Source organism: Conger conger, chromosome 8, assembly GCF_963514075.1.
Source record: "Conger conger chromosome 8, fConCon1.1, whole genome shotgun sequence".
Taxonomy (NCBI): domain Eukaryota; kingdom Metazoa; phylum Chordata; class Actinopteri; order Anguilliformes; family Congridae; genus Conger; species Conger conger.
Window position 1 is genome coordinate 43,223,154 of NC_083767.1, and position 22,908 is coordinate 43,246,061.

Here is a 22,908-nt window from a genome sequence, read left to right on the forward strand (position 1 = left end):
TGTCTAAGGTTATGTGAAAATATATTTCCTATAATTACTGTATTGTTTTAAAAGATAGGCTTATAACTCTTATTACTATTTACAATCATACCAAAAGGGTGAATAACGAGTGTACTCATCAAATGTATACAATGTTTCCCGGCGAGATGTGACTATGGTGCACAAGGAGGCGGGTGTAAGAATAATGCAGACGATACAGCTACATCACATAAATCAACAGCAGCAATCGAAAGTTTTTTTGACAAGCAGGGTAGGAACATAACCAACCAGTTTTTCAAGTGAGTAAACTACAATTTTTTAAAATTTGTATTCGTATCTATGTTTGTGTAATGCAATTCATTTTCAGGACAAATGAAACTTGCGGAATTCCTAATATCCATACCTAACGAAGAGTTAAAACTATGTGATGTTAGCGAGGAGTGAATCTAGAAACGCACTGGATATAGCTAAGTTAGCTAATTGCATGTCCCGTCTGACTGCGAATGTCATTGTCGACCCCAAGGCATGTTAACAAAAATCATCATCATTTTCTAATTAAACACTGTTATTGCAGACGTAGTGGCGTGGACTAGGAATAATGAGCAACGCTGGGGAACAAAAAGCAACGACTATACCTCATGTAGTCTCGGAGGAGGTAAAGTCGTCCTTTTCCATCGGTACAGTATCATACTCTGTCCTTGAATGCACAAGGCTGTGTTAATGAATGAATTTAGACTTTCATGCTTACACATTTCTCTAGACATCTAATTTATTAAAATGTGGTTCTTCATTAAAGCGTGATCATATAGGCCTACAGTATGTATTGTATTCTTACTTCGTTTACATTTATTCAAGCAAGAATGGTTGAATGTCATAGATTTGGTTAATTACAAAAATTGAAAAAGTGTTTTCAAAACAGGTTGTTGCAGCCGGGAAATGGGTCAAACTGGAAAAGACGACCTATGTGGACCCCAGTGGAAGCACAAGGTATTCTGTATTGAGGCTTTGGAAGCAGGTCAACCTTATTGCGAAGGCCAAATCATTTTGTATCCTGTATTGGACCCCATGAGTCTGACTGTTATCTGGTAATTGGAAGTAAAATTATCCCATTGCTTGGTAGTGGAATTGCTGTCAGGTGAAATTTTAAATCAGCTTTTTGTACTTGTACATGACTAGTTTTGAGTAAAAGTTGGTGTGATTCCAATGATTCTGAGGTCAACCATACTGCTCCGAGCACCAGACCAGTATGTGCACAAAATGAACGTAATATGGTAACAGGGAGCATTGAGATCCTTTTGACTTCATTTTGTCAAGCTGATGATAGAGAGAATAATGACCTGTATATCTGTCTAGAATCTGGGAGACAGTAAAGAGGACAACGAGACAAGGCAATTCTGACGGTCTGTGAAACTTGACTCTACAAAATGGCAATTAATAAAGAGGAGAGGAATTAAATTAGAATGGAATTAATGTTTTTTTCCCCCTCTTACAACAGGTGTGGGAATATTTGCCCTTCTAAAGAGAACTCTCCACAAAGACTGTGTGGTCCTGGTGAAGCAATTTCGTCCACCGATGGGGTGCTACACACTTGAGTTCCCAGCAGGTGAAGTGGCTCTATGACTGTGTCAACTTGGGCTCGCCCATTCTTAGCATGCAGGTGTTTCAGACTGAGGGCAAGAATTTAACTTGTACAAAATAAAATGGCCAGGAGTACAAGTGCTATCGAGAGTCCACAGGAGTGCTGTAAGGGATTGGGGGATGGGGGATGGGGGCCTTGACTGAGAGGGGCCCTCAAGTACTTGCACTGTAGTTGTGCAGGAGTAGCCTGGGGTGGTGGGGCCCAATAATCTTTTCATGGGGCCCAAAAATCCCACTTGCGTATCTGACTTGGAGACCACTTCACATTTCCATGGCCCCCCTCTTCATTTAAAATGTGTCGCATGATTGTATTTAAGATGTACCACCATGCCTGTGGTGGGCAGTATGATAATATGAATTATGAATCACTGGTTTAAGCGCTGTGTTTCACTCTCTCAGGGCTTATGGATGAAAACGAGACCGCAGAGGTGGCTGCACTGAGAGAGCTCAAGGAAGAGACAGGATACCAAGGCGAAGTGGTCGCGGTCACTCCAGGTACAGTAGCACATATCTTCTCATATCCTCTTGATTCATGTATAGGGGGCAGTCTGTAGCCTAGCGGTTAAGGGACATGACCCGCAAGGTTGGGCCCTTGAGCAAGGCCCTTAACCCCACATTGCTCCAGGGTTTGTCCTGTGCTTAGTCTAATCAACTGTAAGTCACTTTGGATAAAAAGTGTCAGGTAAATAACATGTAATTTAATGTATTTCAATGAAAGGACCATTTGCTGGTCAATTGTTGAAATGTGATTCATTCAGTCAGTGGTGACACATAGTGGTGGTGACTAATGCAGTACCACCTCCTGCATCTCCCTTATGACATGCCTGCCACCCATGTGTGTGTGTGTGTGTGTGTGTGTGTGTGTGTGTATGTTTTTTACATTTACACATCTGTCACTTGTTGGCTTTCATAGTGACGTGTCTGGACCCTGGCTTGTCAAACTGCAGCACAAATATAGTCGTGGTGAACATCAACGGTGACGATCCTGTGAATATCCATCCCACGCAGCAGTTAGGTGAGAGGGGGTGTTATGTGTAAGGGAGCAGGTAGAAGGAATGGATGTACTGTACTCTCAGATCATGAAAATGTTAAATGCATGTTTTAAAATATAAATATCCATCCCAGACATATTGTTCTTCTCAGTCCATATGCATGGCATCCAGGATTGGATCATTCTGACCATTCTCTCTTGTCTTTTTCAGGTGATGGAGGTATGGGTTTGTTCATACATATATTCACGTAGACACACCTTTACTATATTTTGAAAGCCCTTGTATGTTGAAAGTCATGGCTTTGCTTTATTTTACAGAATTTGTGGATGTGATTCTTCTACCTCTTAATGAATTCCAAACTAGAATAGATGGTAAGTTATTGCTGTTATTCAGCATTCAAATTGGTTTGTTGGATTGTAGTTAATAAAGTGACATGGTTTTTGCAATGCAAGGGGAATTAATCATTTTAATCTGTGGATTTAAAATACTGGTTCCCCTTGTCTGACAAATTATAGTGATGGTGCTTAAAATAACTGCCTACTGTAAGTTTGCTGTCAAACTCAAGTATGTATAAATGCAGTATACTGTATTTCTGATATTACCTTTCTGTGGCTCCTATAATGAATCAGTAGCAGGAACTTCATTCTTGATTTAAGATTACATTCTAATTGTCTCAAATTATCTGTTCATCTTAATTCTGGGATGAGTAGATGAGATAAATTCTGAGGTTTAGACACACCAAGTAATGTGAAGGAGAGGCATGGAACTTGCATGCAAGTTTATTCTTGGGCCTGATCTCTGACTGGTTGATTTGGACACAAATAAGACAAGTAACAAGGTAGTAAACCTATACTGTGAGTCATCACACTAATCTATATAATGACTTCCTGTGGGGGAAAGAGAAAACAGGAAGTCAGTGTAGCCATGGTTACCAGCCATATGTATGGCTGGGCTTGTTATACCAGCTTGTGTCCACCATCCCCACTCTAACCATGATCCAAGTGAGAGGCTAGTTTGTGGATCACCCAGCTGGGAAGGCAATTAAATTGCACACAATTTTTTTTCCGGGTAACCACACAGAGGTAGTGCTTCCTAGCAGCTTAAACTGTCTGTCAGTGCAATGGGTTGTTGCATTTTAGAGGAACTACCTACCTGCCTACTGTATAGAGTCGTTGAATCACCTGCTGTTTTCTGATTGGCTTGTGAATATATTGTCACAAATTAGGGTTTTTGCCAAGAGGCATCATTCGACCTGGCCTGACTGCTGATAAGGATGTCTTATGCTTGTCTTTATGTTTTTCTTTCCTTTGCTAAAAATGCCCCTCCAAACTACAAAGATTTGCTGAAGAAGGAGAATCTGGTGGTGGACTCCAAGGTTTACATCTACGCTATGGGAATGGTACAGGCCTTGGCCAAGCCGAATGAGCTGCCAGTGCTGAAGCAGTGAGAGAAGCTCTTCCTACAGTTACATTCAAATCTACATTCAGCATTCCATCTTACTGTGGTAGCTTTGGAGAACATTCCTAACTCTCACTAACAAAACTTACCTTAGAGGAACTTGTGTCAAAAGGTGCCTTTTTAAGCCCAAAATTAATTTATGTCCTTGTCCTTCTCAAAGAAGGCCATAGATCATAGTCTTAGCCATCTTTGCTGAATGGAATCATGAGGAATACACTATGGTGCACAGTTGACCATTCATCTGCTGTAAGGTGGAATTAAATTACTAATTGTCTATCTAGACTGTTACGAAATAATAAACAAGTTATTTGTACCCGTTTTCTTGGATAGCTTTTCTTCCTGAATAAATCAGTGGTGCTTATCACTGCAATTACTATAGCCAGATGTAATTTTTCCACACTGATTATTCATTCATCTTAACCCGCTTATCCTGAACAGGGTCGCAGGGGGGCTGGAGCCTATCCCAGCATACATTGGGCGAAAGGCAGGAATACACCCTGGACAGGTCGCCAGTCCATCACAGGGCACACACACGATTCACTCACACACTCATACCTAAGGGCAATTTAGACTCTCCAATCAGCCTAACCTGCATGTCTTTGGACTGTGGGAGGAAACCGGAGTACCCGGAGGAAACCCACGCAAACACGGGGAGAACATGCAAACTCCACACAGAGAGGCCCCGGCCGATGGGGATTCGAACCCAGGACCTCCTTGCTGTGAGGCGGCAGTGCAACCCACTGCACATATTGAAATTACTATAAAACAAGGAAAGCTTGATATTGAACATTTTTATTTTATTTTCTCATGTATCTGTTCTCTGAAACAGTGAGAGGTGATGTCCTACCCTGTACTGCCATTACTGCACTTTGCTCTTTTGAATGAGACTTCTGTCAGGCGCTTGTGCTCAAGACTCCCATGACTTGTGCACTTAACCAGAGAATGAACATAACAGGAGCAAGTAAACCATTTTTAAATTGGGACAAGCTACAAGCTGTTCTGTAAAACGAATAGGCCAGTTACAGCAATTGACTGTATCCTCCGTTCCAATCCAAAAAAACGCTTCCCCAATTTAAACACCAAAAAAAAGAAGAAGAATTTCACAGGAGCAGCTATGAACTATTCCTCTCATATCCGCAATCACGTTCGTGGAATTTCTGCATCTTTGTCAACAAGCAAGGCCCCCAAGAAAATCTAATGAAACTCTTACGCCATTGAGACTAATCAAAATGGAAACTTGCCGGACCAGACTGAGCTTTCCACAGGGGAGAAGCATATGCAACAGTATGGGCCGGTTTCACAGATGCAGATTACACCTAGCCCTAGACTAAATTACATTTTGAACGGAGATTCTTCATACCCACTCAATTTAGTCCAGCGCTAAGCTTAATCTTTGCCTCCAAAACCATCCCTAAAAATTATACATTAGTCTAAATTTTGTATGTCCAGTGTTGTACAGTCAGTTATGGGTAGTTGGTCTAAGCACTCGCGTACAAAACAATTCTGTACATGGGCATGCAATTTGCATTGTACAGGTGAATTGTGCTAGTAAAATTAGACCGCAGTATTATGCCAGTGAAAAATAAAATAAAATAAACCTCACCAGGAACAGCCAGCTCCGTTATAGTATTACAGTAGAATCTAGGCAGATTGCTGGGTAAATTAACAGAATATGCAATGTCCAGAACTTGCAGAAATAACCCTTGCACTTCCACAAGCAGCATGCATTCCACGTGCTTGATGACATTACAGGAGTAACATTCACATAAACCCCAAGGAGCAGGCATCTTCTGCTATTCTTTTGTATTTTTTGCAGTATTCAGGGAGACAGCAGGGTAAGGCAGCTGTCCTAAAAGCACTTTGTAAAGAACTGCTAACTATTACTAACCTCTTTTTTATTGAAATTAAATAACTGATTTCCAATCTAATATTTGTCCTACAAAGTATCCAAGTAAACCAAGTTGAAGAAAAAAAAGTTTAGTTACCTGCACTTAGCAAGAATGGAAGACTTCTCTTATGAAACATTTCTTAGAGACGTTAACATTAAAATGCTGTAACAGTGCATAAACCTTTTAATTGTACCTGCAACAACAGTAATCTTAATGCAAAATATATCGTAACATTCAAATTAAACTGATTAAACTGGTTTTTACCTCTAACCATCCATTTTGCTCTGAAAGAGCTAGGTTGCTGATAACTGAACATTTGTACAGTACTTTCAAGAATCAAAGCCAAGATTTCTGCTTACAGTTTACGAAAATATATATTAAAAGGTTTACTTTTAAAGTCTTAGTAACCATGTTTCAAGTTTTTACATGTTAATGCCATGAAGATCTGAACAAATACAGGTAGTCTGACTAATGCTGCTACAGAATTATAAATGATGGTGTGAGGACTCTATACCAGTAGACACAGACGATACCAAATGGATTTATAAGCGCTTTTTTAAAGTTTGATGATAATCTGTCTTCTGCCATTTTCAATAAAAATGTACTGTGAAAAAATAGATTAGTGGAAAGATTAAACCATATGTTTCTATGTTATATTGTTGGTAGTCTCGACAATACAACTGCCAAAGCTGAAATGCCGTATGCTGCAGTAACCAAAACACCTACAACCTACACAGATGCTGAAGAACCTTTTGTACAAAGTAAAAACATTCGTCAAAGTGTTCTATTGTGCTTGCACCAATTCTTAATAGACCTCACCACTTTCATCTGAAGATGAGCCCCCCGCGATTTCTATTAAAACAGAGAAAGGTTAGGTTTCAAGCAATGAAACTGCATCCACAGTCTTGCCACAGTTTTAACTGCAAAACGTAGCTCCTAATTTCTGACCGAATGTCTCAAAAAGGATTGCTGCTGCCAGCTCTTGAAGGGCTTCAACTGATATCACCGATTATAAACGATTCCCCCAAAGCCTCACACCACATTCCCTTTTAAGTGCCTGAGTTTGAGAAGTAGATTCAGCTCTGCGTTCCTCGGCATCTCCGGGGTCGTAGGCACAGGAGTGGTCCCTTAAGCGAAGGTATCGGTGAGGATGGTCTCCTGCTGCTGCTGGTGCAGGGTTCCAATGCCCACCGCCGGGGCGGGGAGGGCCGGCCTGCTGACCAGTCGTAGCTGTCCGGAGAAGGCACAATTACAAGCTCAGCGCTCCGTGCAGCCTACACACCAGACCTGGGTCAGATACCAAGTCCATGTCCGCATCACGCTTTCCTACGTACTACTCATCAGACCTGATGTGCATAATCGTTTTGGTTTCACTTTGGTATTACTTTTCCAGGCTTTACTTGAGTCTGGTGTACTGGAACCTATGAAATACCCACAGTTTGGTTGTTAATGTCTGTCTTGGTTCAATTGCACCAGGTAAGATCAATTGAGCAAGTATTTGAATCATGTAATGAAATGATTATGTATTTGACCAAACAAATGTTGCATGAAAAGACATGCATACGATGCATGCACGGATTTTGTTAAAAAAGAAAGTTTAAAATACTCCCAAATATGGAAATGTAGCCTTTCCAGCTGCACTACAGTACACAGAGCACTGCAGGTGAAGCATGCTCAACTGCAAGCCACTAACTCAGTGAGGAGAAATGAATGCACTCTAAAGAAGATAAAAGATTTAATGTGAACCTCAAAACTTTATGTTTAATAGACGGCTTACCTTGCAGGCCAGCTGCTTCTCAAATCTAGGAGCCACGTAAGACCAGGGACCCATATTCTGAGGCTCTTCCTGACTCCATATAAACTCTGCAAGAGAAGAGTCAGGGCACCCTTATCACCAGCCAAACCCACTGGAATCACCTGAGAAGGATGCTTTGTTATGGGCCACTGCTTACATTTCTGTGTCACAACGGGCCACCATTTCTGAACACAATTCATGCATTCATATAATTTATGGCATGGCTTTGTGAAAGAACACAGAACGAGTTTGCCCCAGCGTGGTCTGATGGTATTCTCAATAGAGTGACAGACCATTTGCTGAGAAGAGACATTTTGGCTCAATCCAGAACATTTCAGTTCACTGAGCACACAATGCACAAGGGGTCATGTGGTGTCTGTAAACTTGTTTCAAATTGATCGCTGCTGCACAACAGAGGTTATAGTCAGGCCAACAGTTTAGTACACACAGAAGGAAATGCAGGTTTCGTTATTTTTTTTATATAACAGGATTACAGTTTACATATTTTGTGACATGAAAGAGGAGCTGTGCAAATTTTTTGTCAGCATTATAGTTTTTTTGGCAGCAACAGCAAGCCCTGTGTAGTGCTGAAGTTACATAAGACAGAGGAGGGCTGGCAGGGTGAATGCTCTTATTGGCTGATGGGTTAAGGTTCAGAAAAGATTTTGGCAGGAAAATGGCAGCTGTGCTTTCAAAGAGCATGACAATAAAACTTCATACACTGTTCAGCTCTGAGGGCTGGCACAAATTCTGCTGGGGAAATTATAAAGTCGCAGAAACTTTTTCATTCACAGTTCTAGTAGAGTTGCCAGATTTTGTCTGGCAGATTTCAGCTGGAAGCATAATTGTGATCAAGGTTGTCTCCCTCTGAACTGACGTTCCCTCAGAACCGATGCAAGACTGGGGGGCCTTTCAAGTTTTTTGAAAATACCAGTGTGAATTCTTCAGACCACAAACCAGACCTGAACAAATTACTTGAAAACCGGACATTCCGGTCAAAATGTGTCTGAATGTGTCACAAGCAGAATTTCTAGGTTTACAGGAGGTAGTGAGACAGTAGCACACAGGAGGTAGTGAGACAGTAGCACACAGGAGGTAGTGAGACAGCAGCACACAGGAGGTAGTGAGACAGCAGCACACAGGAGGTAGTGAGACAGCAGCACACAGGAGGTAGTGAGACAGCAGCACACAGGAGGTAGTGAGACAGCAGCACACAGGAGGTAGTGAGACAGTAGCACACAGGAGGTAGTGAGACAGCAGCAGACAGTGACACACAGGAGGTAGTGAGACAGCAGCAGACAGTGACACACAGGAGGTAGTGAGACAGTAGCACACAGGAGGTAGTGAGACAGTAGCACACAGGAGGTAGTGAGACAGTAGCACACAGGAAGTAGTGAGACAGTAGCACACAGGAGGTAGTGAGACAGTAGCACACAGGAGGTAGTGAGACAGTAGCACACAGGAGGTAGTGAGACAGTAGCACACAGGAGGTAGTGAGACAGTAGCACACAGGAAGTAGTGAGACAGTAGCACACAGGAGGTAGTGAGACAGTAGCACACATGAGGTAGTGAGACAGCAGCACACAGGAGGTAGTGAGACAGTAGCACACAGGAGATAGTGAGACAGTAGCACACAGGAGATAGTGAGACAGTAGCACACAGGAGATAGTGAGACAGTAGCACACAGACAGTAGCACACAGGAGGTAGTGAGACAGCAGCACACAGGAGGTAGTGAGACAGTAGCACACAGGAGGTAGTGAGACAGCAGCACACAGGAGGTAGTGAGACAGCAGCACACAGGAGGTAGTGAGACAGCAGCACACAGGAGGTAGTGAGACAGTAGCACACAGGAGATAGTGAGACAGTAGCACACAGACAGTAGCACACAGGAGGTAGTGAGACAGCAGCACACAGGAGGTAGTGAGACAGCAGCACACAGGAGGTAGTGAGACAGTAGCACACAGACAGTGACACACAGGAGGTAGTGAGACAGTAGCACACAGACAGTGACCCACAGGAGGTAGCGAGACAGTAGCACACAGGAGGTAGTGACACAGTAGCACACAGACAGTAGCACACAGGAGGTAGTGAGACAGTAGCACAGACAGTGACACACAGGAGGTAGTGAGACCTGGAGTATTGGAGAGTGTGTTTAGGGCAGACTGCAGTACCTTTAGCGCTGCTGTACTGGACCAGCTCCTTCTGCAGGGCCTCGAGGGGGAAGGGGCACAGCTCCTCCAACCGGATCAGTGCAGTGCTCTCAGCGGCTGGCGACGCCTCCCTCCGCTTCAGCAGGGCGTAATAATGCTTCCCTGAGCACAGCACCACCCGCTGGACACTGCAGAGATTGCAGGGGGAGCTTGGAACACTTTTTGCTTGGCAAGTGAAATTTTCTTACCCTGACTCTGACTCATCTCATTGGCAATCTTAGTGTCTTATTCAGCAAAGAAGTAACAGAAACAATACTTTAAGTCTAAATACTGCAATAAGATTGACTTATTTTTTGGATTTTGCAGACAATAACCTGCTTAAAGCAGTGGCTTAATCGGGGGGAAATGCCACCGTACTACAACCATGAAAAAACGAGAAAGGGCACTCCCTTTTCCAGACCTTTCTAAACTCAGCAATACCAACACAGTACAAACAACACAAGGGTTAAACACAGCAGACCACGCTGACCTCCCAAGGCCCTTATCCTCTCTGGTGCAATTTACAAACAGTGTAGCAAAACAACCAAGACCGACTAAGTGCTATACCTAGCAGGGGTCACAGAGGGGTCACCGATCACGGGTTTGAAGGACGTTCCTGGAGCCATGTCAGCCAGGCTCGAAACGGCACCCTGGAAAGAGAGGAGTGAGCACACTATACAGACTGTATACTGTATAAATGTATACACTGTATTCAGAGTCACACACCAACGATGGCACTTTAGGCAGAAGGACTGACGAAAGCTGAGGCCATAACGTTTGCATGCAGGCTTTGTTTGAATATAAAACAAATTAAATGGAGTGTGGTCGACAAGGTGTTTTTTTCCCCAATTACGCATATGTGAGGGCGCGACAGGACAGAAACCAGTTTCATCCAATCATCTCAGGAGCTTTTTCCCGCCTCCTGTTTTTCCAGTTTTAATTCTGACCTTTGAGAATCCAACCAATTATCCAATCAGCCCCTCCCCCCCCCAGTCCCAGTCCCAATCTACTTATTTTTAAATACCCTTTATTTCTGAGCAGCTGCACATCATTGATTCAGTTGGCTTATCAAATATGGCTTTATTTGCATAATTTAGTTCTTTCTAGAACCCACTCTAATCTTTAGCATTTCGTTTTTTGTTACTTTTGTGTTAGCACTCGCCTTTTGCCCATTTAAAAATGAATGCGAAGTACACAAAAATGAAAGATTGTGGCATTGTTGTCAGCCACGTAGCAGTGCGTCTCACCGAGAAGCGCAGCAGGGTCTTGGGCGAGGCTACGATGAGCGGCTTGCGGAAGTTGCGGATCATCTGGCGGCGGATCAGGTGGAAGTACTGCGCCGGGGTCGTGGGGTTAACCACGCCCATGTTCACATTATCACCGTCAACACCGTCCTCTTTACTGTCACACATCTGAGAGAGAGAGAGAGAGAGAGAGAGCGAGAGAGAGAGGGCGAGTGCTTTAGGCCCAGTTCACAACAAGCTGCAAAACCACATATTCAGTAGTTATAGTGCTCGTCTTACCTGCAAGTTTGGTTGCAAACCCTCGTGTGAAATGTCACGATGGATTTATACTGTAAGTTATATCCATCCATCATCTAACCTGCTTATTGCCGGTCAGGGATGCGGAGGATGCTAGAGCCTATCCCAGCATGCATTGGGTAAAAGGCAGGAACACATCCTGGATAGGTTGCCAATCTATCACATGGGTTTTATATATTATAAATGCAATCATTATTGTTATTAGATGTACGTAGCGCGTATATAAGTGGCGAGTGGAGTAAAAACCCTCTGTGTGATGCGGTTTACCTGCAGGAAGCGTTCGATCCTGCAGGACGAGTGCTCTGGCCCCGCCCCGTCGTAGCCGTGCGGCAGCAGGATGACCATCCCGCACTGCAGGAGCCATTTTGCCTCACCTGCGAAAAGTCAACATTTAAAACATTTACCACACCTGTGACACCGCAGCATGTCCCCACAATCAGCCATCAAATACTTTAACTACGGGACCAATATTCAGCATCTTAGAAACAGAAATGCACAGTGAAGTTCACGGAGATGTTCATAATTGCCCAAAATTTAACTAGGACACTCAAGTAGCCATTTCACCATACTTTCTTATGGGCAATTTCACGGTAACTGACGTTACAACTGCTGGATATTTGGATGGTAAAGTCCAATACAGCTATATAATAGTGACTGATAAGAGATTTTTCCTCTTGAGGGTTATAAAAGCATATGCCAGTCTCATATGTAGCTCTATTGGACTTTACCACTACAACTGCAGTTGTAATGTTGATTACCGTGGAATTGCCCATATGCAGTTTGTGCCATGAAATGAAATCAGACAGTGTGCCACTGATTCTATAGCTAACCCTACTCTGAAAGGGTCATCAATAATTTTCTTATTCTTCTTATTCAAAAATCCCAGTTCATGTTTATTTATTTATCCTTTATTATCCTTTACCAGGAAAGTCGCAACTTCAGTCTGGGGAGCTACTGTACCTCCTGAGAGAAACGTGTCAAAGATTATCTGCGCTCCGTTGAAGAAATCCCCAAACTGCGCCTCCCATATGGGCAAGAGTTTGGGCAGGGTGATGCTCATCCCGTACTCGAACCCAAGCACAGCCTCCTCGGACAGGGCGCTGTTACACACCTGAAGGGGCAACAGAACACCATCCACAAACATTCCCAAAATCCTGTCACAAAAGGCGGTAGTTCTGGCAGTCGATATTTGACACAGTTGCGCCATTGAGAATCATTTAGAGCTACGCAGTTTATATTCACAAGTCACCAAGTCTCACCTGTGACCTACAGTAGACTGATAAAGTCCTTGGCCTTAAGCACTGAGGGTGCGCAGTGGCTCACACTCACCCAATGTAGTGTGTAAGCAAGCAAAAACAATCTTCAGAAGTAAGGAGGTCAAAAGTGTTGAGATGGATCAGTACAAATAAATATGGTCAAAGAAGGTGAGGAGGCTCTGGTGTCAAGGGGGTCAGTAGGAGTCAGGGTGGTCAGTAGATTTAAAAACATGATCAGCAGAAGAAAGAAATGTAGAAATGAAGAGCTACAATAAGTGAGAAGGGTCAATACAGAGAAAGAAAAGACTAGGGAGCGGTAGAAGTGAGTAGGAGGAAGAAGAAAAGAAGAGGAAGAGTAGGTTCACAGATGGATTTCAGGGCTGGGGAACCTGTAGTGAGAGGCGTTACCTCCAGGAAGCCCTTCTGTTCTGGCACGATGTGATTCAGGGGGATGTACATATCATTAGTACTCTGGCACACCACCATGGCGTGGCGTTGGCTGAAGGTGCCACGCCCTACGTCCTGCCCGCTAATGCGAATGTTAAACCCTATGGAGGAGAAACAACATACACGCACAGACTGATTCCAAAGACAACAGCATGCTGGGAAAATGAACCAAATCAGGCATAAAAACTGCAGTAGTGCAAGTGTTTTTTTTTCCATCTATTTAATGTATCTGCACCACATACACAGACTACACAGCCTGCATCAGCATGCAAACGTCCTATCTGTCATTAGATTATGCTATAGTATAGCTGGTAGAGTGTATTGTATAGTATACAATAGTACAGTACAGCATAGTATAGTATACCTGGTAGTAGATTACCCTATAGTACAACTGGTAGATAAGGTATAGCATTGTATAGTATACTTGGTAGATTATGCTATAGTATAGTTGATTTCAGCACCTTAGTTTCTGACTCTGGATATGCTAACTATTTGTAATGACTGATGCTTTTTAAAACCTGCTGAATGCTCTGTATGTGGGGCCAGATAAGAGGACCTGCTGAATGAATACAATGTCAAAATGGAGGAAAGACATTTCACCTTGACACAGCAGTGAACCGAACGCCATGGCCTCCGCGGTGGACCAGTCCAGCCTGGTGCCCTCCTCCAGCTTCTGGAGCCGGGCCTGTTATAGCACAGCATGACATCAGCTGGCGCTCACTGCTACTGCTACACAGTGGGACAGCATGGAAACAGCCGTCCCAGCCTACACAAAATGTTACTGGAACGTTCGTATGATTGTCAGTGCATGGCCACACTATTGTGAGAACATTGTGTTTGGCTGGGAACTCTGGAAATTTAACTTCTGTATGACTTCCACCCACCAGACCATGCTGTGATTCAGCTGCAAAAAAACAACCCCCCCTTTCCGATCAGTGTAGCGGAGGAGGCAGCTGTAATATCAGAGTGCCACAAAAGGAGAACGGGTGACTACAACATAGACCAGAACTGTCTTTGCTCTATAGGAATGTGTAACTATTTAGAGGAACCTACACTGATACAGTGGAGAGCATGGAGGTCTGTGGCACTGAAGAAAAGCTCAAGTTAAAGTGCGTTAGTGGCAGAGAAAATATTGGCATAAAGAATACAGAAATAATTAGCCAAATACAGTATGAACATTAACAGAGTGCATTAAATACTGACAGCCCTTGCGCTGCTGCACTGAAAATATCTGTGCCTTAACAAGTGTTTTAGTCCTGTAATGCAACTTAAAATCGGCTCTTATTTACTCTATCAAGTAGGAAATTATTCCTTGTTTTAAGTTACTGCGTGCTTGACGTGTGAAACTCTTACCCCATTGGCAAATCTTGAAATGAATCAAACCTGTCTCTCCTCATTGGCTATATTTTTGTTTAGCAAAAGAAAAAGTAATAGAAGTGAGATTTTAAGTCTAAAAGTAACCCTAATAAACTCGTTGAGTTGGTTTATTTTTGGGGTTTTTTGCAGTGTATGGCTGTACCTGCACGTGAGTCTTCTCCAGGTGGCCGTGCAGCTGAATGTGTTTGGGTATGTCCACGGACCGGGCGGCCACGAACTGCAGCAGCTGGGCGGGCATGCCCGTGTCCCAGGTGGAGATGCGGGCCTGGGGCTCCACCAGCCCGCCCCAGCTGCCCTGCAGGTTGGTGGGGGGAGGACTGTACAGGGCCGTATTGGCCAGGCACTCGTTCAGCATGCTGTAGTGGGACGTCTTGATCTCCGACCGCTCCGCCTCCGTCATCAGGCCTTCTGAGATCAGCCGCTCAGCGTAGAGGTCTGGGATGCTCTTCCTGGAGCTGAGGTGGAGGGGGGGGGGCATCCCAACAAATCTAACTTCACTCACAGTATTATCATCATTTAGACACTTTATCATGTAACAGGCAGAGTCAACTGTAAACATCCATCCATCCATTATCTTAACCCGCTTACCCTGAACAGGTCCGCAGGGGGGCTGGAGCCTATCCCAGCATACATTGGGCGAAAGGCAGGAATACACCCTGGACAGGTTACCAGTCCATCGCAGGGCACACACACCATTCACTCACACACTCAGACTCTCTAAACAGCCTAACCTGCATGTCTTTGGACTGTGGGAGGAAACCAGAGTACCCGGAGGAAACCCACACGAACACGGGGAGAACATGCAAACTCCACACAGAGAGGCCCTGGCCGACCGAGATTCGAACCCAGGAGGCGGCAGTGCTACCCACTGCACCATCCGTGCCGCCAGCTGAAAGCATTCACCATAAAATCACCAGCATTAACATAAATAAAACTGACTGAAAATAATGCTGAAATGAACAGACAAGGATGTATTAATAGATGAACAATGCTGCAATACAAATATCTATATTATATATAATATGTCTAAATACCTACGTAAAGGGTAAAGAAGTATTAATAGAAATATAATGTGCAACGGCTCATATAAACAGCCCCAATTCAGACAAAGATTGTTACCCATGGAACCCATTTACCGGGAGCAGAACCCAGAAAATAATTACTCTGAAATGCCCCATGCATTTGGCAGCACTCCTATGTCATTAGCGCTGATTGCATATCCATTTAGGCGATGGGATATTTCTGTCCTCAGGAGGCCCAAGGCCTGCAGATCTCATTGCTACCTTCATTTAGCAGCTGATTTACAGACAGAGCACACATTATGACATTCTTCTCATAAAATTACCCCAATTTACCAATTAAGACAGAGTCTAAAAAGCATGAGACAGCAGCAGCTCTCCAGGACCAGAACGCTGATGCATGCTCATCGCTAGAGACATCATAGTTTTCTTGTGCAATTCCTGAAGCTATACAGTTGAAGGCCAAATTCAATATTTAGCCAGCTGCGTCTGGAGCAAACAAAAGTAATTATGGGTTCTGGCATTATTGCTCAAAAACACACCAAATGCCACTGCATGTCAGCACTGGAAGCAGGAGACCGTTTAGAGGATTATTTTAATTGGGCCGGTGAATGGGCTGAGGGCGTGTCCACAGCATTATTTGTACAGCCGTTTTCATGCATGATCCCCACGCACTTCAGAGCAGTGTCAGCCTGTGTATACTTTGCTGCATCGGCTGCAGCGACTGCAGCATACATGTGGCTCAGTATGACTGGATTTTATTCATTTGAAAAGGAAATGGAGGGAAAACCAGAATAAAATTAGACTATTCCCTAATGCGCCTGCGCTTCAAAATTGAGCTGGTTATAAGCTGGTCTAGCTGGGTATGAGCTGGTAGCTTGTCTGAGCTGGGAGCTGACACACTCACCGTATGATCTTGTACATGGCCGGGTTGGTGAAGGAGGGCTCGTCCAGCTCGTTGTGGCCCCACTGCCGGTAGCAGAGCAGGTCCACGATCACGTCCTTCCGGAACCTCCTCTGGTACTCCACCGCCAGCCGCGTCGCCCGCAAAACATCCTCGGCGTCGTCGGCGTTCACGTGGATCACGGCGCAGTCCACGATCTTACCTGCAGGGCACAGAGACCAGGGGGGCTCTCGTGATGTCTAGTAGTGTCGACACCTTGGTCAAATATGCAATCAATTTGATATTTGTAATACTTTTCTACACTTTACTGAGCTTGCCTGGTGTATTGGCACCTATGAAATAATCACAAACACTGCAAACCCCCACCTTCTGGTCCTGTTGGTTGAATCAGGCAAGAGCAATTGAGCACGGAAAAGTATTTGAATCCAAAACAATTGTGTATCTGACCCAGGTCTAGGTGTGTCATCCTCTTGAGTTTGCAATAAGTTCATATAATTATCTTGGTAGACCCTTGAAAGACAAAACTCTGGGTAGCAGGCAGCTACAATCAGGCTAAAATGGCTGGAAAATATTCCAATGCATGCTTCACATACCGATATCACTGCAGTACAACGAAGATCTCCCTCTCTCAGCTGGAGTGGTATAACCCACTTGGTTATTGACAATGAGGTGGATGCTTCCACCTACTCTGTAGTGGGGTAGGAGTGAAATAGTAAAGGTTTCAGCGACAATTCCTTGGCCACTGAAGGAAGCATCCCCGTGAACCTGCAACCAGAAAGGCACCCATTAAACCACACTCACTCACCTCCTTCACAGCGAAGAGCAGAAAAGTTCACAAGGAATAACAGTTATTTCTTCCCATTTTTAAAGAAATGCATTTCTGAATGCATTTACCAGTAGAGCTTTAGTGCTCTGTAAATCAGAGCGGGGTGCCCGACGTGCCCAACCCTGTTCCTGGAGATTTCCTGTCCTGTAGGTCTTCACTTCAACCCTAAATTGGCCACTTCACCTGATTCTACTAACTGAAAATCAACAGGATGACAGATCTCTAGGAACATGGTTGGACAGCACTGGTGTAAATCAATCGAATCAATTGTCCCTAAAGACAAACACCCAAAAGAAAGCCTTTTGTATAAATATGTATTGATTTGTCAAACAACTTTCGACCACTAAAAAGCTATAGACCACAACAGCTGATACTGTGTTACCCAATTGGCTGTTCTTATCATATGATGCAACGCTCCCCCCCCCCAGCAGTACCTGCACACAGATGGCCCTGTCCCCTGGCTGAGCATGGCTCTCCTGGGAATAGTCCCCCTCCTGACTGGCCTGCTGTTTGCCACGGGTTTTGCCCTGGGCCACAGGGCTGATGGCCTCCAGGTGGGATGGGTTGGGCAACATGCTGACACGGATGGGGAGCCCAGTCCCGAAATCAAGGTCCACGGAGGAGGTCAGGTGGGAGAGAACGTCCCCAATGGAGGGGGAGTTCTCGGGAAACTCGCTCAGGCCCCGCATTTTCCGGAACATCAGCTGAAAATGGGGAGGGGACATGTCATGGGGGGGCGTCCTTGACTTTGTCACCAGCAGATTTCACCTCAGTGAGTTGGTTGGACTTTTTGAAAAGCGCTGCAGTTTTGCATTGGGATGGGTTTTGGATGGCAGAACTGTAACAAGACCATTGGCAGAGCCTAATATATCACAGGGGTTTCAGCCTGTCTGGGAGGTCTGCTGAAAGGTTTTGCCAGGTCATGACTAAACATTAAAATAAAACCTTGTACTTTGCCCAAAAACTTTACTTTAAATCTTTCCACATATTTTTCATGAATAAAATGACTCAGTAACTGCACGTATCAATCCCGATTTCAAATGCTTAAGATCAACAGGCCATCAAGGTTTTTCTGACAGTTCTTGTGTTGTCTTCAATGGCTGGAGTAAAATGACAATACACAAACAGAATCCAATGTGATTCAGCTGCCCATAGAATACAGTGAGTATTGAGTAATATTTGATATTTGTACAGACAAGGTGTATGCTTCCCTGATAGAAACAAGGACATCATTCCTGCTCTATTCGGTTATAACCAGGGTCTGTCCCGGTGCCTGACCTCAGGGGGGAACTGCATGAGCCCGGTCAGCAAGTTCAGCCTCCCGCGGTGGGGCATTCCCATGATCACGTCGGACACCCCGCTGAACGCTGCCAGCCGGAACAGCTCGTGGAAAAATCCCATCATGCTCTCTGCTCCCTCTCCCCCGTATCGCTTCACAGTGGCGAACTTGGTACCCAAGAAGTGGTCAAATTCCTGGGAATACAAATTCAAATGAGAAATTAGCACTGCTGGGGTAGATGCCACATTATCAAAGCATGAAAAAATAGCCGATACAAATATAAGAAATCCAAAGCAAAATCGAAATGCTTGTGAAAGGTGCTGCTGGGGGATCGTTTATGATGAAATGTTTTCCTCCAACTCATGTCCGTGCAAACCTTACTTGCAAATTGCAGTGTGATAAGAAGCAACAACAACTTCAGGTGCTTCAGAAAACAGAGAATGCTGGTCAGCTCTCTGCCATGTGTACTGTATACAAACACAGATCACGCTGTATACACAGTTTGACATTACAAATTAAGCTTTCTTTTTTTTAATTATCATTGCTTGTTTGAGGCAGGTGGGTGAAGAGTCAGTTAAAGTGCTAGTGCTTGCTGAAGTGCAGTAACCCATCCCAAAGAGGGCCTTACACTCAGTAGGTTACTGTCCCACCTAACTATTCATTACAGACCGGTCTCATCAACAGGCCTACCTGCCCCAGCTTTAGCTTTCAGGCATAGAGGCTTCACAGCTCAGTTGATAGACAGCAAAGTGAAGTGAAATACCAACTGCCTGCACAAATTTCAGAGGCAGGCAGTGTGTAGTGTGTGCTCTCCTGAACTGACAGGGATGGGGATGGGACAGGCTTTTCTGTTGGCCAGGCATTAAAAAATTGGGAGATAAACAAAAAAAAAATGAATAAAAATAAGCAAAAGGATATAAGCTATGGTATTAACCAAACATGCTTCCGGGCTCTTAAATGTACCTGAGATTCCAACATGAGCCTGGCAAGCTGCCTCCTCTCCTCTGGAGAGAACGCCTCCTTCTTCAGTTCCTCGAAACGATCTGCCAACCACTCCCTTTCCTCTAAGCTCTGGAGCTGCATAATCTCCACAGAGACGTGCCCACAGTATGTGTGGTTCAGGTACTCGAGTACTTCCTCTAATGACGCCTCCACTTTGCCAAAATGGTTCAGCCCTTTTGAAGAGCATCACAAAGAATAGTCAGTCAAATTACATTGTGTAATGTAAATGTATTTTTAATTATGTTTACATACAAAAACGCCAAACCATCAAAACTGCTCACTCACTCCTTGCCACTTGCAGGACAAAGTCGGACAATGGTTTTCTAATGATACAGCAAGACCTACACTGATTATTCACCTAACACCATACATGCGATAATCAAGAGCCCGATGAAATGTGCAAGCTTGAATCTGCTATATTCCTTTGTACATACCACTTGTGTTGAACGGGCCTTGCAATGCTCCACTTAAAACGCTTATTTCAGGTACCATATCCATAACTGCTTTGTCGGGGAATAAAGGGTTAATTTTAGCTGCCTTGTGTCCATGTGCTCTATAGGCTTCCACCAGTCGTGCAAGCCCATGATCTGCGGAGACAGTTAAAAAAGTAAACAAATTCGCATTTAAAGTTTAGCCTATATCGAAGCACATCAAAGAAGACGTGCTGGGCAGTAACTTACCAAAATTGCTAAATATATACAGTTAGGTCCAGAAATATTTGGACAGTGACACAATTTTCATAATTTTGGCCCTGTACGCTACCACAATGGATTTGAAATTAAATAATCGAGATGCAATTGAAGTGCAGACTTTCAGCTTTAATTTGAGGGTATTTACATCAAAATTGGAGGAAGGGTTTAGGAATTGCAGCAATTTTCATACATAGTCCCCTCATTTCAAGGGACCTAAAGTAATTGGACAATTGACTCAAAAGCTGTTTCATGAGCAGGTGTGGGCTATTCCCTTGTTATTTCATCATCAATTAAGCAGGTAAAAGGTCTGGAGTTGATTTCAGGTGTGGCATTTTCATTTGGAAGCTGTTGCTGTGAATCCACAACATGCGGTCAAAGGAGCTCTCAATGCAAATGAAACAGGCCATCCTTAGGCTGCGAAAAAAGAAAAAATCCATCAGAGAGATAGCAGAAACATCAGGAGTGGCCAAATCAACAGTTTGGTACATTCTGAGAAAAAAGGAACGCACTGGTGAACTCGGCAACACAAAAAGGCCCGGATGTCCACGGAAGACAACAGCGGTTGATGATCGCAGGATCCCTTCCATGGTAAAGAAGAACCCTTTCACAACATCTAGTGAAGTGAAGAAGACTCTCCAGGAAGTAGGCGTATCATTATCCAAGTCTACCATAAAGAGAAGACTTCACGAGAGCAAATACAGAGGGTTCACCGCAAGGTGCAAATCATTCATAAGCCACAAGAATAGAAAGGCCAGATTAGAGTTTGCCAGAACACATCTAAAAAAGCCAGCCCAGTTCTGGAACAGCATTCTTTGGACAGATGAAACTAAGATCAACCTGTACCAGAATGATGGGAAGAGAAAAGTATGGAGAAGGCTTGGAACGGCTCATGATCCAAAGCACACCACATCATCTGTAAAACATGGTGGAGGCAGTGTGATGGCATGGGCATGCATGGCTTCCAATGGCACTGGGTCACTAGTGTTTATTGATGATATGACAGAAGACGGAAGCAGCCGCATGAATTCTGAAGTCTATAGGAACATTCTGTCTGCTCACATTCAGCCAAATTCAGCAAAGTTGATTGGACGGCGCTTCACAGTACAGATGGACAATGACCCAAAACATACTGCGAAAGCAACCCAGGAGTTTTTCAAGGTAAAGAAGTGGAATATTCTACAATGGCCGAGTCAATCACCTGATCTCAATCCGATTGAGCATGCATTCCACTTGCTTAAGACAAAACTTAAGGCAGAAAGACCTGCAAACAACTGAAGACAGCTGCAGTCAAGGCCTGGCAAAGCATTACAAAGGAGGAAACCCAATGTTTGGTGATGTCCATGGGTTCCAGACTTCAGGCAGTCATCGCCTGCAAAGGATTCTCAACAAAGTATTAAGAATGAACATTTTATTTATGATTATATTCATTTGTCCAATTACTTTAGGTCCCTTGAAATTAGGGGACTATGTATGAAAATTGTTGCAATTCCTAAACCCTTCCTTCAATTTTGATGTAAATACCCTCAAATTAAAGCTGAAAGTCTGCATTTCAATTGCATCTCGATTATTTAATTTCAAATCCATTTTTAATTTCCATAATTTCCATCCATATTTCCGGACGTAACTGTAGTTACAAAAACAAAATGTTGACAATAGTTTACCCTACAACCTACCAATTGTATTTATGTTCGAAATAAAATATATTTCTATTTGATATATTGTTATATCAATTATCTCCGCGAGCTGATAACCGTAACATATTTTGAGCAAACAACGTGAAAATCCAAATATCTAGCTATCGCAGGTACCACCACAACAAGTTACAGAAGCTAGCAACTTAGTGAAAAACATCCCATTCTCATCATATTGCGACAGCTATATACATTGATGGCGGTTAATGTTCCATGTAGGCTACAAAGAAACTTAACGTTACTGACCTTGATTAAGAGAAGAGATATGCCCACTCTTCAAGTTCACGTCTGTGTTGGACCCCCCTGGTTTGTACCCGTAGACCCCTTTTTTGGTGTGATAAAAACTACTCAGGAGAGGTCGAATGGCCCGGATAGACGGCCTGGTTGTTAAGTGCAAATTCTTGGCGATAAGAAATACTGACATCTTCAATATTCTGCTCATGCATTAAAAGCGAAATGAAGCTTAACCGGTTCGAACACCTCGGGGACTAGGCAGCCATCGTGTCCACGAAAGATGGGAGTTGACAACTTCTCTGAATCCTATTGGCTGAAGCGTGTGTAGCTACTTGGATTACGAGTTCAGGAAAAGTCTCGGCGACTGACGTGAAGCTATCCGCGCCTCGTAGATTTTGGTCAAACTATCCCGTCTGCGTCTATGATAGACTTCTGCGCGTTTATACCTGACATTGCGGTAGTTAATGAAACTCTTAGTGCACGGCATCCTGCATATTCATGCCCTCCAGTCTAGAGTACCACACAGTTCAATGGGGAGTACGCACTCTGGGACTGACAGTGGCAATGCTATGGAAACATATCGAAGGATATCCCTGCCATGAAAATGCAAATGCATTTTTTCATTAAAATGAAAATGCATTATTTCCACATGGCCACGCAAAAAACATGCCAAAACTCTAATTGAAAAAGCAATCCCTC

General features: G+C 43.8%; 2 protein-coding genes across 2 annotated transcripts; one reads left to right on the forward strand and one right to left on the reverse strand.

Moving 5' to 3' along the window:
• The first annotated feature begins 124 nt into the window (after positions 1-124).
• nudt5 (nudix (nucleoside diphosphate linked moiety X)-type motif 5) lies at positions 125-4,380 on the forward strand. The gene is made up of 8 exons (XM_061252535.1): positions 125-278; positions 554-634; positions 899-966; positions 1,333-1,379; positions 1,475-1,582; positions 2,017-2,112; positions 2,531-2,980; positions 3,947-4,380. The coding sequence occupies exons 2-7, from the start codon at positions 578-580 to the stop codon at positions 2,653-2,655; spliced, it is 501 nt and encodes a 166-aa protein (XP_061108519.1). The 5' UTR covers positions 125-278; positions 554-577; the 3' UTR covers positions 2,656-2,980; positions 3,947-4,380.
• A 458-nt stretch (positions 4,381-4,838) lies between these two features.
• On the reverse strand, positions 4,839-22,584 carry dhtkd1 (dehydrogenase E1 and transketolase domain containing 1). The gene is made up of 17 exons (XM_061250944.1): positions 22,222-22,584; positions 20,027-20,179; positions 19,554-19,765; positions 18,590-18,784; positions 17,746-18,015; positions 17,079-17,250; positions 16,489-16,687; positions 14,705-15,017; positions 13,786-13,870; positions 13,147-13,286; positions 12,443-12,593; positions 11,750-11,856; positions 11,189-11,353; positions 10,509-10,591; positions 9,924-10,090; positions 7,734-7,819; positions 4,839-7,186 (listed from the first exon to the last, which is right to left on the reverse strand). The coding sequence occupies exons 1-17, from the start codon at positions 22,415-22,417 to the stop codon at positions 7,085-7,087; spliced, it is 2,796 nt and encodes a 931-aa protein (XP_061106928.1). The 5' UTR covers positions 22,418-22,584; the 3' UTR covers positions 4,839-7,084.
• Positions 22,585-22,908: the final 324 nt, after the last annotated feature.

What these genes read in the sequence shown, in the direction of transcription:
- nudt5 (XM_061252535.1), top strand. Translation starts at nt 578, where the DNA reads ATGAGCAACGCTGGGGAACAAAAAGCAACGACTATACCTCATGTAGTC. An exon ending in GAGACAAGGCAATTCTGACG is followed by an intron (nt 1,380 to 1,474) that starts GTCTGTGAAACT and finishes CTCTTACAACAG; the next exon opens with GTGTGGGAATATTTGCCCTT. An exon ending in CACACTTGAGTTCCCAGCAG is followed by an intron (nt 1,583 to 2,016) that starts GTGAAGTGGCTC and finishes TCACTCTCTCAG; the next exon opens with GGCTTATGGATGAAAACGAG.
- dhtkd1 (XM_061250944.1), bottom strand. Translation starts at nt 22,417, where the DNA reads ATGAGCAGAATATTGAAGATGTCAGTATTTCTTATCGCCAAGAATTTG. An exon ending in TATCTCTTCTCTTAATCAAG is followed by an intron (nt 20,180 to 22,221) that starts GTCAGTAACGTT and finishes CTGTCTCCGCAG; the next exon opens with ATCATGGGCTTGCACGACTG. An exon ending in GCCATGTACAAGATCATACG is followed by an intron (nt 15,018 to 16,488) that starts GTGAGTGTGTCA and finishes CCTCCACCTCAG; the next exon opens with CTCCAGGAAGAGCATCCCAG.